The 14,349-nt window shown below is 43.8% G+C and overlaps 1 protein-coding gene across 8 annotated transcripts in view; it reads right to left on the bottom strand.

Annotated features, from left to right (window-relative positions):
* The window catches only part of LOC120999536 (zinc finger protein OZF-like), a 2,085,412-nt gene that overhangs the window by 1,778,435 nt on the left and 292,628 nt on the right, over positions 1–14,349 (bottom strand). For 2 of the 8 annotated variants that reach the window (XM_040430491.1, XM_040430493.1), the window contains exons 2-3: positions 10,036–10,185; positions 9,729–9,908 (exon numbers count right to left, since the gene is read on the bottom strand). The exons of the other annotated variants lie outside the window; for them this stretch is intronic. In XM_040430491.1, coding sequence (XP_040286425.1) covers positions 9,729–9,908; positions 10,036–10,113 — 258 coding nt within the window. In that variant the 5' untranslated portion in view covers positions 10,114–10,185. The remainder of the gene's footprint in view (positions 1–9,728; positions 9,909–10,035; positions 10,186–14,349) is intronic. 8 annotated transcript variants of the gene reach the window in all.

Here is a 14,349-nt window from a genome sequence, read left to right on the forward strand (position 1 = left end):
GAGAAATATAATCCGCACCCTAGAAAGGAGGAGGGGTGATTTAAAGGCAGAGAAATCAAACACAGAAGGAACAGCTGGGAGGAAGGAAACAGAAAGTAAAGACCTCATCACAGGGGCGGAAAAACAGAGCAGAGAGAACTCCTCCAAGCTCTAGTAGTGACATCATCACAGGGGTTGAGAAACAGAGCTGTGAGAACGTCTCAAAGCTCTGGTAGTGACACTATGGACTGCAAGTGCGGGAATAATGGATAATCCCATAAGGGTATATCATCTGCCCAGTCCTGGTATTGACGCAATTTGGTGTCTCTCCAAACCTGTTGTGCCAACCTATGAATCTGTAGCAATTTCCCAGACAAAAACTCAGCCCTTTCCAGTACTGGCCATAAATTGGACAATTCCAAATATTGCTGTAGATAATATTCGATGTTCATAAGGGGTTTCCCATTTACCCAGTTAGCCAGAAACCTCAGCTGACCTGCAAGAAAGTATAAATGGAAGTCTGGTAGTGCTGCACCACCCTGTATCTTAGAACGCTGCAGAGTATTTAAGGCGAGCTTATGTCTGGCCCTGCCCCAGATAAATTGGACCATTAATGAGTGAAGGTGGTCAAAAAAACTCAGAGGTATTGGAGTGCAGGCATGTTCCAATAAATATAACCTTTTGGGTAAAAGAATCATCATTATCAAGTTAATTCTTCCCATGATAGATATAGGCAGTGTTCTCCAAATTTTGAATTTGCCAGAAAAGATAGATTCTAAAGGGGCAATATTTTTGGTATAGGCCTCTCTCGGCTCTCTAGTAATAAAAATCCCCAGATATTTAAAATGGTCTACTATCCTAAGATTATGATAAACATTGGGCCAGTCAGAGCTCCATAATGGCATTAGGGCCGACTTAGACCAATTGATATGCAGCCCGGAGAATTTTCCAAATAATTCTATAATAGTGATCGCCCGTGGTAGAGAGACATCCATCCTACTGATGAACAATATGAGGTCATCTGCATACAGGCCTACTCTGTCCTCTCTCCCACCCATCTCAACTCCTGTGTATATTTGATCTCGGCGAATACGGATAGCCAGATGTTCAATGGCAATTGCGAACAAGAGAGGGGAGAGAGAGCATCCCTGCCTCGTACCCCTCTGCAAACTAAAGTAAGCCGAGGTCGTACCGTTTACTAGGATATTGGCCCTGGGGTTTTTATAAAGTATCCGGATCCATTGCAGGAATCTAGGTCCAAAGCCAAACTTTCCCATGACTTTCATCAAATACGGCCACTCCAGTGAGTCAAAGGCTTTGGCCGTGTCTAACGAGGCCAGAGCCCAATGTCTGTCATGTTGGGTTCCAATTTGGGCTATGACTCGAGTCCTACGGATATTATTAGAGGTCGAACGTCCAGGTATAAACCCAGTTTGATCACTGTGTATAATGCTAGCAATTGTCTTGTTCAACCTATTGGCGAAGATCTTTGGCAGAATCTTATAATCTAGGTTTAACAAAGATATCGGCCAATAGGATGCACAGTCCAAAGGATCCTTATCCGGTTTTAGAAGTACAACTATGGTTGCTTCATAAAGGGAGTCTGGTAGTCTGCCCGTCCGCCAAGCCTCCTGGAACATCACTTTAAGTTGAGGTCCCAGGATATCTACATATTTGGAATATATCTCTAGGGGTAGGCCATCTGGGCCAGGGGCTTTCTCATTTGCCAGGTCACCTATAGCCTCCTGTATCTCTTCTATGGTTATATCTTCCTCTAACCTATTGCTGTCCTCCATTGATAAAGTTGGATGCTCAATCTCATCTAGGTAGTGCTCAAGTTCTAATTCTGAGTGTTCCGCTCGTGTGTGGTATAAGTCTCGATAGAAGTCAGCGAAGTTTGATAAAATATCTGATACAGAATCCCTAATCTCGCCGTTTGGGGCACGTATTCGCAGAACTGGTGGAGCTGATGAGTTCTTATGGACAATATGCGCCAATACTCGCCCTGCCTTATCTCCCACCTCGAAAGCCTGTTGTTTGTAAAAGAATAGTTTACGATTGCTTTTTTCATGTAGGTGAACTAAGTACATCCTGCCTTTCTGCAACCAATCCTGTCGGTTTGCCTCAGAGGGGTCTAGCACAAACCTTGTCTCAGCCTCCCTAACACAGGTATTGAGAGAATCCTCTTTCTTCCTGGTGTCTCTCTTAACAAAGGAGATAGATGACTTAAGACATCCCCTAAGATAAGCCTTCAGCGTATCCCATAATAGCAGGGGATTCGTATCGGCGTCCTGTACCTCTAAGAACACTTGCAATTGGTCAGGGACCCTATCTTGTTCTTTCAGGAGGGTGAGCCAGAATGGGTGTATTCTCATCCTTACGTTAGACCTACTTTCCTGCGTATCATTGAACCTTGCTATCAATGGCGCATGATTAGAGACGCTTTGGGGGCCATGTGAGATATCTGACAGTTCCAGGTACACATCAGGGGAGCCAAACACATAGTCAATTCTAGACATTGCACCAGAAGAGGGAGTAAAACAGGAGTACTCTATGGAGTCCGGGTGTTTTTTCCCTCCATAAGTCCAGCCATCCCATCTCCTCGATCCAGGCCGCTATTAAGCTGGGCGGACCAGGAATCGGGAATGTAGGATTAGCGTGGAAGCGATCTATCCGCGGGTTCATGACCATGTTTAGATCCCCTACGCATAACAACCTAGCATGCGGGTATTGAGCTGCAAAGGTGGCTGCGGTTTGAAGGATTGACATATTTGCAGAAGGGGGAAAGTAAATGTTTAAAATCACAAACGGGATATTATTCACATGTGCATGTACAAAAATATACCTGCCGTCTGCGTCAGTCTCAACTGCGTGTTGTTCCCATCTAATGGAGCGGTTAATTACTAGGGACACTCCCCTAGAGTGAGAAGTACCAAATGAGTGACTGGACCATTGTACCCAAGGCTTCTGTAATCTAGCTGCCGTTTCGGCCGTAAGATGAGTCTCTTGTAAGCTAATTATGTGTGGGTTGTATCTACGAACATGTGCAAAAACAGATATTCTCTTACCCGGATCCCCCAATCCCCTCACATTCCATGACATTAACACAATGGTAGCCATTTTATCAGTATCAGTAATCTATGAATAGGACTATCCTCTTTCTGGATTCTCCAGTGTCTGTACCTCCTCATCACTCCTTAAACATATATACTGCTGCCTATATACATTGTTATACCATACAGTGCCAAAACATAATACAAACACTTAAATCTGAACCAACTATGCTGTGAATTAGCATTGAAATACATAGTATGATGCCAAAAATCAGGCAATAATTTCCCTGTGGCTGAGTAATCAGGAACCAGCATATTACTAGATGTAAAGAGAATATGCCGGTATCCGACCAGCTCCCTCTGCACGATATAAGTCGTGCCTGCAGCTAACTTTCTATATGCATTGTAAACAGCAAAACTCGCGCTGAGAGCACAGTATCAAACCGGTGTCCGGTGCAGATTATAAAGCAGCATCAATATTATTAACATTGCGGCCTGACCATTAAGGTCTTTGGACAAAAATAAAACTGGGTTGCTGACTCAATAATATACTTCAAGGAGTTGGCGGCAATCTCCGCGATTTTCTTGTGGCCCATTCATCCGCTTCTTTGGGATCCGTGAAAAAATGCGATCTCTCCCCATCCACCACTCTCAGCCTGGCGGGGTAAGCCATGGAATACGGTAAGTTCATGTCCCTGAGTCTCTTTTTAACAGCAACAAAAGTCGCCCGCTTCTTCTGAAGCTCGGCGGAAAAATCGGGTAACAAAAATACCTTGGCGTTTTCATGCATGACGGTTTGTAACTTTCTTGCTTGAGTGAGGATTAAGTCGCGGTCCTTCCAATTTGGCATGCGAGCTAGGAGCGGCCTGGGCGGTGCACCCGGAGGTGGTGGTCGAGCCGGGACCCTGTGGGCCCGCTCCACTGCATATGCCATAGAGAAAGACGCCTCAGGAAAAGTTAACCTAAACCAGGCCTCTAGAAATGCTGCAGGATCGCGTCCCTCTGTTCTCTCAGGTAGGCCCAATATGTGCACGTTATTTCTTCTGGCCCTGTTCTCCAGGTCATCGCATTTCTGCTGCCATAAGGAGACGGAACCTTCCAGGGCCTGTATCTTAGCAGGTATGGGGCGAGTGAGGTCTTCCAGCTCAGAGATCCTCTCCTCTGTCCCCCGCACTCTTTCTCTGAGTTGTTGAACATCGTGCCTGAGGAGACCCACATCCACACGTACCTCCTCAATCTTTGTGGTGAGGGAAGTTTGGCAAACTAATATCGCCGACATCAGCTGCTTGTGTGCCTCTTTCGGGGAGAGTTCAGCCGCCTCAGGTTCCTCAGTAGCTGCTTGCTGTGCCGCTTGACCGCGGGTATGCTGCGTACGAGGTGTGCCGGCTGCCACAGCGCCATTTTGATTTTCTTGGCGCGCGAATTCTTTCAGCCGGTCTGCAGCAGCTTGCGCTTTACTGGGTCCCATCTCCGGTTGCCGTGAAGGATCGAGCTGCTGTGCACCTTTAGTTCAGTTCAATAGGCTGCAATGGCACTCAGGATTGCTCAGGATTATAGTTGGGAGCCGGAGCTCAGATCAGATGCGGCCGTTCATGTATCAGTTTTCTCTATGTGCACATACAACTTTCTTGGATTTGGACCCCGATAATCATAGAAGCAGGGGTAATTTCCCCAACAGAAAAGAGGGGAATAGAAACCCTCTCCCTACTTCTCTTTTGAGAACCGGGCAAACCACGCTTTTGCTTAAGGGAGCCACACCTTCCCATTCTAAAGTTGTTTTTTTTGGAGGCGTATTGGTTTGAACAAAAAAGTCAAATGGCCGAGAAAGGAATTTTATCCGATACCCATGTTTTATAACCTCTAGAATCCATCTTTTCTGGGAAATGGACCCACAGCCAGGAAAAAAGTGTGACAACCTTCCTCCCACCTGATTTCTGGCGTCATTGATGTTTGTCCTTAGATGTACTTTCTTGGGCCTGAACTAAAAAAAGCTAGATCTTTTAGGGAATCTCTCTCTTTTAATCACCCTGCCTTCCCCTTTGTTTTCTAAAATTGGACTGGGGTTTACAAAAAAGGTAGGCATCTGGGGAACTGGGAACCCCTTCTTTTTATCAGAAGGTCTTTCCAGAATATCAGCTATGGAGGGGCCAAAAAGCCTAGAACCTACACAGGGGACTGCACAAAGTCTAGCCTTAAAGAGGACCTTTTACTAGAATAAAACATCTAAACTAACTATACAGACATGGAGAGCGGCGCCCAGGGATCTCCCTGCACTTACTGTTATACCTGGGCGCCACTCCGTTCGCCCGGTATAGGCTCTGGTATCTTCATAGTTAGGCTCCACCCAGGGGAACCTGCCGGCGTCTCATTCTCCCATGCTGTAGCGCTGGCCAATCACAGCGCTCAGCTCATAGCCTGAGAGGCTTTTTTTTCTCTCAGGCTATGAGCTGAGCACTGCGATTGGCCAGCGCTACAGCCTGGGAGAATGAGACGCCGGCAGGTTCCCCTGGGTGGAGCCTAACTATGAAGATACCAGAGCCTATACCGGGCGAACGGAACTGTAGAGGTTTTTGGAAAGCAGATTTTACTGGGATAATTTTAAGCTGCCATGTCACATTGGAAGACCCCCTGATGCACCCCTACAGTAGAAACTGCAAGAAAATAAAAAGTGACCCCATTTTGGAAACTACAAAATAAGTTTAGAGTACATATGATTTTTGGTTGCTCTATATTACACTTTTTGTGAGGCAAGGTAACAAAAAAATAGCTGTTTTGGCACCATTTTTATTTTTTGTTATGTACAATGTTCATCTGACAGGTTAGCTCATGTGGTATTTTTATAGAGCAGGTTGTTACAGACGCGACAATACCAAATATTTTTTGGTTGTTTGTTTCAGTTTTACATAATAAAGCATTTTTTTATTATTTTTTTTTGTGTGTCTCCATATTCTGAAAGCCATAGTATTTTTTATTTTTTTTTTTTGGGCGACTGTCTTATAAAGGGGCTCATTTTTTTCGGTATGAGATGACAGTTTGATTGGTACTATTTTAGGGTGCTTATGACTTTTTGATTGCTAGGTATTACACTTTTTCTGATGTAAGGTGACAAAAAATGGCTTTTTTGACACACTTTTTATTATATTTTTTTTTTACGGTGTTTACCTGAGGGGTTTGGTTCATGTGATATTTTTATACAGCAGGTTCTCATGGACGCGGCGATACCTAATATGTATTGTTTTTTTATTTAAGTTTTACACAATAACAGCATTTTTGAATAAAAAAAAATCATGTTTTAGTGTCTTCATAGTCTGAGAGCCATAGTTTTTTTATTTTTTGGGCGATTGTCTTAGGCAGGTTATCATTTTTGCGAGATGAGATGACGGTTTGATTGGCACTATTTTAGGGTGCATATGACTTTTGATCGTTTGCCATTACACTTTTTGTCATGTGAGGTGACAAAAAAATGGCTTTTTTGACACCGTTTTTATTAAAAAAATTTATTCACCTGAGGGGTTAGGTCATGTGGTATTTGTTTAGAGCAGGTTGTTACGGATGTGACGATACCTAATATGTAAATTATTTTTTACATTTAACACAATAAAAGCATTTTTGAAAAAATAAAATAAAATCATGTTTTAGGGTCTCCATATTCTGAGCCCAAATTTTTTCATTTTTTGGGCGATTGTCTTAGGTAGGAGCTCATTTTTTGCGGGATGAGGTTAGATTGGTACTATTTTGGGGGACATACGCCTTTTTGATCGCTTGGTGTTGCACTTTTAGTGATATAAGGTGACAAAATTTTTAATTTTTTAGCACAGTTTTTATTTTATGTTGTTGAAGGTGTTCACCTGAGGAATTAGGTCATGTGATATTTTTATAGAGCCGGTCGATACGGATGCGGTGATACTTAATAGGTCTACTTTTCTTGATTACCCTATTTAAAAAAAATATATATATTTTTATTTTAAACTTTTAATTTTTTTATTATAAAATAACTATTTGTTTTTACTTGTTATATTTGTCCAGCATCGGGGCTGCCATGGCAACCATCGGGTCCCCGCCACCGCAGCTCAGGGACCCAATTGCTAAGGAAAGGGAGCGCAAAAACCTCCCATATGCCGCGGTCAACGCTGACCGCGGCATATGAGGGGTTAATCCACGGCGTTATCACCGAATCCGTGCTGTTGATCGCGGCACCGGACATGAAGGTGGGGGGAGGAAGGATTGCGCAAAGTACCGCCCATTTTGTCCTGGGTCTTTAAGGTGTTAATAATGGTCGCTCTGTATTTGCATCGCAACAGTTATTAAAAATACTTTTATTATTCCAGTGAAAATGAAGTTTTCATGCAAACCAACATTCAGAGAAGAATTTATTACTTTTTGAACTACTAGATACAGTCTATAGGTGGCTCCAATATTGATTACACAATTTCCCCCCTCCCTGTTTGGGTGTGATACTAGGACACCACTGGGTACAATTTATGTCTAGAACCCGATAACACACGGTGTAAGGGAAATAGAGAACTGCTCCCCTATAAAACCTCTCTGCACATACAATAATCCTATATGTTGTCAGACCAGGACGGTGACTCTGTTCTCTGAGGTGTCAACAAGGGACCATTTAGCAGCTGCCATGAGATATTTTGGGGCCCCATATACTTGGATTGGTCAGAGCCCCTGGGGAGAGTGGGGTATAGCATTGAAGTCTTCATCAGGAAGGGGTGAGCAGAATGGGCGGCAAGCTGTCACTGAGCACTGGGGATTTGTCCTCCTATGATTACTTCTTTAGGGCAGAACATTGTGAGATCTTTAAGGTCAGACAGGCAGCTGCTACTGTTCATTGGTGGCTCTTTTTATTTCGGCTCTACCATAAGGCTTTTCCCATTTCCAAAAATTCTGAAGCGTCAGTAAAACCTCTAAATACTACGGAAAGAGAAGAATGGGTGATAACCCCAACCTTCTGATCAATACTGTGGGACACCTGGTATCGGTAACAATTGTGTGCTAATAAAGGAAAACCTGTCAGAAAGTACAATATGTGACCCCCAAACTGCCACCACTACCTGACTATACAAGGAGTCATCAGTAGCCAGTGAAGGAGCAGAATCTGTGAGTCTTCTCTGCTTTATGTAGTGGTTACTACTCACCTGGGTGGTTATCGGTGGGAATGTCCTCTATGATCTGCTCATCACTCCTCACATACGTATATTTAGCCTTAATATTGGTCAGATCTTTATCCAGATTTAAAAGCTGTGAAACAGAAATTGTAAAAGTCAGCAGACGTGTGGAATGTTTGATGTGACCAGAAAAGGTCATTAATTACAATGACAAAGTGATGAAATGACAGCAGAGTTATCTGCTATGGCAGCGGTCCATGCCTATAGCTCCTCTCCTTCCTGCTGGGGGGCACGCCTGCTGCCTGGTTTACCTGCTCCATAGCTTTAGGGCTCCAGTGGTCCAGTCCCACAGACATCCCTCTCTCCCTTCCCAGTGGTCCCGTCTGCTGGAATAACGCTGTCCTCCCACACAAGCTGAGGCCTGCTTCCTGCCGATAATGACCTTCTCTGCCCATAGGTCATGTGCACACACTATCTCTGGCTCTTATAGGGCTGGTATCTCTACAAGCCATGGAAAGGAGCCTGATCAATAGGTTCTAGTATGCTAGTTTCATGCAAAGCTTGCTTGCCTGTTCTGTGTACTGACTTCTGCCTGACTTCTAGATTTGACCCTTTGCTGTCTGACCTGACCCTTGCCTGATCTCCGTTCTGATCCTGAGCTGCGTGCCCTGACAACGGACCATTTATCGGACTGCATGTATTCGGCCTTTCCTGACCCTGTGGGTCACCAGTCACTTGTACAGAAACTAAAACTACTTCAAGTGCAGCAGCCTAGTGGTTCCCCTGCAACAAAGTCCAGATCCCTCTACAGTGGATAAAGTGGAAGGAAGGGGATCACTTAGATAACACACTTCGGAGCAGAACCTTGTTAAATCTGTTCAAGAGACACAGTGGATCTACATGTGCAATGTTTCATTGTCGGACCTAAAAATATCTGCAGGTTTCCTGTATATATGCATCTAGTTGGTTCCTTATTCCAACCAGCAGTCTCTACCGACCAGAAAACTGTGAGAAGATCCAGACGACATGCAAGGTCTATAGTTAGCTGTAATCCTGACATCTCTAACTTTCTCATTATACAAGAATAAAACATATAATACTGGTTTATAAAACAAGACTGAACACAAGATCTTCACAGCACTTCTACAGATCATAGGGAACCTTTCATGAGACCTTATTTCCATCTTTCTGATCATCATATGGAATGCTTTGATGTTTTTCTGAACCATCCTGTAGAAGAAGACTGGGACAACTCTCATCCTGTAGAAGAAGAGGACTGGGAGTTGTTCTCTCTTTCTTAACTGTAGGAAAAACATACGGTGACAATTAATTTCTTACATATAACTAGTGAGAGGATGTGTGTATTTAGTCATGTCTTTTACTTGGTGGCTGGTGATCCTCCATCATGACGTTCTTGTACAGATCTTTGTGTCCTTCTAAATACTCAGACTCCTCCATGGAGAAATAGATGGCGACATCCTGACACCTTATAGGAACCTGACAACACAATGATACAGTCATCACCCAGATCCCTTCATAGCGTTAATGTATAATGTCCCGGCATTCTCAGCGATGTCACCTCTCCAGTCAGCAGCTCAATGATCTTGTTGGTGAGCTCTAGGATCTTCTCTCTGTTGACTTTCTCATGTATCGGGATGTGAGGTGTCGGCCTGGATATTGGGCTCAGGATTCCTCCCCATCCTTCAGATACCGGGGCCTGACAATGCTCACTAGAGGTCTTCTTCACTACTGTGCATTCCTGGTTATGGAGAGACGCAGTAATAAATATCACTCCATACATCTCCAGAGTCCCTCACCTCTCCAGTCATGTCCATCTGTTAGTAACAGAGAAGATGATGTAATGTGACATCATCAGAATCTCTCACCTCTCCAGTAAGCCGGAGGAGGATCTCTAGGGTGAGATTTATTATACTCTCTGCCATCTTGTCCCCATCCCAATCCATTCTTGATAGGTCAATCAGGAGAATGATCTTATATAGGAGATATACGCTGAACAGATCTTATATTGTAGGAACCTGAATGGAAAGAAGATGAACTGATGTAAAATCATAGAAAATCCTATGTAAAATACAATTACTGGATATAAGAAGCGGAAACACTGGAGGTGTTCCTCCATGTTTCAGGTCAAAAGCATGTCACACCTTCATATTACCACTGTGAGGAATACCACCCCTCATGCCCGCTTGACGTCAACTACGCGGTATGGTCACTGGTTTACCAAGATGTGACGTTACGCCCTCCCACAGGAACATGTAAGGTCAGCTTGGTACAGTTTACACCGACTCTTCCTGTCCACACGGGCACAGAGAGGCAACAAGCTGAGGGTGCCTGGTCACTGACCCAGTGAAACAGCGCTTCCTCAGCCCGGGAAATCTGCCACCAGCTTCTCGTTTGATATAAGCCCAGTCTGCTAACAGGGGAATCGTGATCGAGATACAAGACAGCACAAGATTAAATTATATATTTAAATCGCCTTAAGGGCTCACTAGATATAACACTATACACACAGAATATATACAGTGGTCTGAGGTTACAAATACAGGTAGTATGGTGCAAACAGGATTACAGAGAGTACAAGTCAGTTACCGGGTAGATGAATGTTCCTTTGGAGTTATGATGGTGTAATAGTCAGTGCTCCAGACAAAAAATAAATAAAAAAATACCTAGTAGCCATTGGCTCCTGAACTGAAAAATTTAGGAGCCAAATAAAAGTTTTAGTCGCCAAATCAAAACCGAATCGAAATTTTTGTATCGTGACAACGCTACGCCGATCAGATCGGCGTAGGGTTGTTTCGATACCAAAATTTTGATTCGCTTTCGTCACCATAAAAAAGTATTGCGATACTAAATACCACGCAAAAAAAAAAAAAACACAGCAAAAAAAGCCGCATGCATTCCGCATTTTATGAAACGTTCGGCCCATAATAGAACAGTCCTATCCTATTTTTTGGGGTGACAAGGTATTTATTTATTTCTGTTACGGCGCTCACCGCATAGGAGATATTTTGGGGAAAGGGGGGATTTAAACTTAATATTTTAGGGTACTTTCACACTAGCGTTTTTCTTTTCCGGCATAGAGTTCCGTCGCAGGGGCTCTATACCAGAAAAGAACTGATCAGGCATATCCCCATGCATTCTGAATGGAGAGAAATCCGTTCAGGATGCATCAGGATGTCTTCAGTTCAGTCATTTTGACTGATCAGGCAAAAGATAAAACCGCAGCATGCTACGGTTTTATCTCCGACGAAAAAAAATGAAGACTTGCCGGAATGCCGGAATTTTTTCCCATAGGAATGTATTAGTGCCGGACCCGGCATTCAAAATACCGGAATGCCGGATTCGTCCTTCAGGTCTGCGCATGTGCAGACCAGTAAAAGAGTGTAAAAAGATACAAGACGGATCTGTCTGTCCGCATGACAAGCGGAGAGACGGATTCATTCTTGCAATGCATTTGTGAGATGGATCCGCATCCGGATGAGTCTCACAAATGCTTTCACATCCAGATTGGCGGATCTGGCAGGCAGTTCCGACGACGGAACTGCTTGCCGGATCACACTGCCGCAAGTGTGAAAGTAGCCTTAGGCCTCTTTCAGACGGGCGTCACGTTTTGGCTCCAGATGCGTCCCGGGTGCATTGCGGCAAACCCGCGCGGGTAGGCACGCAATTGCAGTCAGTTTTGACTGCGATTGCGTTCCATTGTTCAGTTTTTATTGTGCGGGTTCAATGTGTTTTGCATGTGCGTGATAAAAAACTGACTGTGGTACCCAGACCCGAACTTCTTCACTGAAGTTCAGGTTTGGGTTCAAGGTTTTGTAGATGTCATTATTTTCCCTTATAACATGGTTATAAGGGAAAAATAATACAGTCCTAATCAAAAGTTTAAGACCACTTGAAAAATGGCAAAAAAAAATCATATTTAGCATGGCTGGATCTTAACAAGGTTCCAAGTAGAGCTTCAACATGCAACAAGAAGAAATGGGAGTGAGACAAAACATTTTTTGAGCATTCAATTTAATGAAAACAACGAATAAACTGAAACAGGCTGTTTTTCAACTGATCAAAAGTTTAGGACCACACCTCCAAAAAATAAATAAACCCCCCCAAAACAGAAATCCAACTTCCAAACATGAACTCAGTAATGAGTAGCTCCGCCGTTATTGTTGATCACTTCAAAAATTCGTTTCGGCATGCTTGATGCAAGCGTTTCCATGAGGTGAGTGGGAACATTTCTCCAAGTGGTGAAGACGGCCGCACGAAGGCCATCTACTGTCTGGAACTGTTGTCCATTTTTGTAAACTTCCCTTGCCATCCATCCCCAAAGGTTCTCAATTGGATTTAGATCAGGGGAACACGCAGGATAGGCCAAAAGAGTGATGTTATTCTCCTGTAAGAAGTCCCTTGTCCTGCGGGCATTGTGTACTGTAGCGTTGTCCTGTTGAAAAACCCAGTCGTTACCACATAGACGAGGGCCCTCAGTCATGAGGAATGCTCTCTGCAACATCTGGACATAGCCAGCGGCCGTTTAACGCCCCTGCACTTCCTGAGGCTTCATTGTTCCACTGAAGGAAAAAGCACCCCAGACCATTATTGCGCCCCCTCCACGGTGGCGCGTAGAAAACATCTCAGGTGGGATCTGCTTGTCATGCCAGTAACGTTGGAAACCATCAGGACCATCAAGGTTAAATTTTTTCTCATTAGAGAATAAAACTTTCTTCCACCTTTGAATGTCCCATGTTTGGTGCTCGCTTGCAAAGTCCAAACGAGCAGTTCTGTGGCGTTCAAGGAGACGAGGTCTTTGAAGACGTTTTTGTTTTTGAAGCCCTTCAGTCTCAGATGCAGTCTGATGGTTATGGGGCTGCAGTCAGCACCAGTAAGGGCCTTAATTTGGGTCGAGGATCGTCCAGTGTCTTGACGGACAGCCAATTGGATCCTCCGGCTCAGTGCTGTAGACATTTTTTTGGGTCTTCCACTTAACTTTTTGTTCCATAACCCTCAGGATCCAAATGACTGTCTTACTGCGTCCCAGCTCAGCAGCGATGGCGCGCTGTGAGAGACCCTGCTTATGCAGTTCAACAACCGGACCACATTCAAAAAGGGAGAGTTTTTTTGCCTTTTCCATCACAACGTGTGACTACCTGACAGAAAATGACAATAAAACCACATCTTTGCACAGATTTGGCCTTTTAAAGGCATGTGGTCCTAAAATTTGGATCAGCTGAAAAACAGCCTGTTTCAGTTTAATCGTTATTTTCAATTAATTGAAAGCTCAATTTTTTTTTTGTCTCACTCTCATTTCTTCTTGTTGCATGCTGAAGCTCTACTTGGAACCTTGTTAAGATCCAACAATGTAAAATATGATTTTTTGCCATTTTTCAAGTGGTCTTAAACTTTTGATCAGGACTGTAGCATTCTTAAAACAGAATGCTAAGTAAAATAGGGCTGGAGGGGTTAAAAAAATAAATAATAAATAATTTAACTCACCTTAATCCACTTGTTTGCGCAGCCCGGTTTCTCTTCTGTCTTCATCTGTGAGGAAAAGGACCTGTGGTGACGTCACTGTGCTCATCATATTGGTCCATCACATGATCCATCACCATGGTAATGGACCATTTGATGAGCTCAATGACATCAACACAGGTCCTTGACAGGTCCTGAAGAAAGAACAGGAAACCGGCAGCTACGTGATCAATTGGAGGAGGTGAGTTAATATATATATTTTTTTTTAACCCTCATTGGCACTGCGCCACCAATGTTTATTATACTGGGGTGTTGGGGGGGGGGGGGCGCACTGCGCCACCAATGAAGATAACTGACCTGTTAATACAAATACAGGAGGCGGGTGCCGTAATCAAATAGCCGACACCCGACCTCTATGACAGGGAGCTGCGATCCGCTGCAGTTAACCCCTCAGGTACCGCACCTGGTCTGACTAGCGATTTGTAAAGTGGTAGGACTATGTTCTTATCACGGCATCTATGCCCCTTTTGATGCAACCATTATCTTATTGGCCTTGGCAGCAGCTGCCTGACACTGGTTTTTGCAGCTTAGTTTGCTGTTTATTAAAATTACTAGATCCTTTTCCATGTCAGTGTTACCGAGTGTTTTACCATTTAGTATGTACGGGTGACTTGCATTATTCCTTCCCATGTGTATAACTTTACATTTGTTAGTGTTAAACC

The sequence above is a fragment of the Bufo bufo genome, chromosome 4, assembly GCF_905171765.1.
Source record: "Bufo bufo chromosome 4, aBufBuf1.1, whole genome shotgun sequence".
Classification (NCBI taxonomy): domain Eukaryota; kingdom Metazoa; phylum Chordata; class Amphibia; order Anura; family Bufonidae; genus Bufo; species Bufo bufo.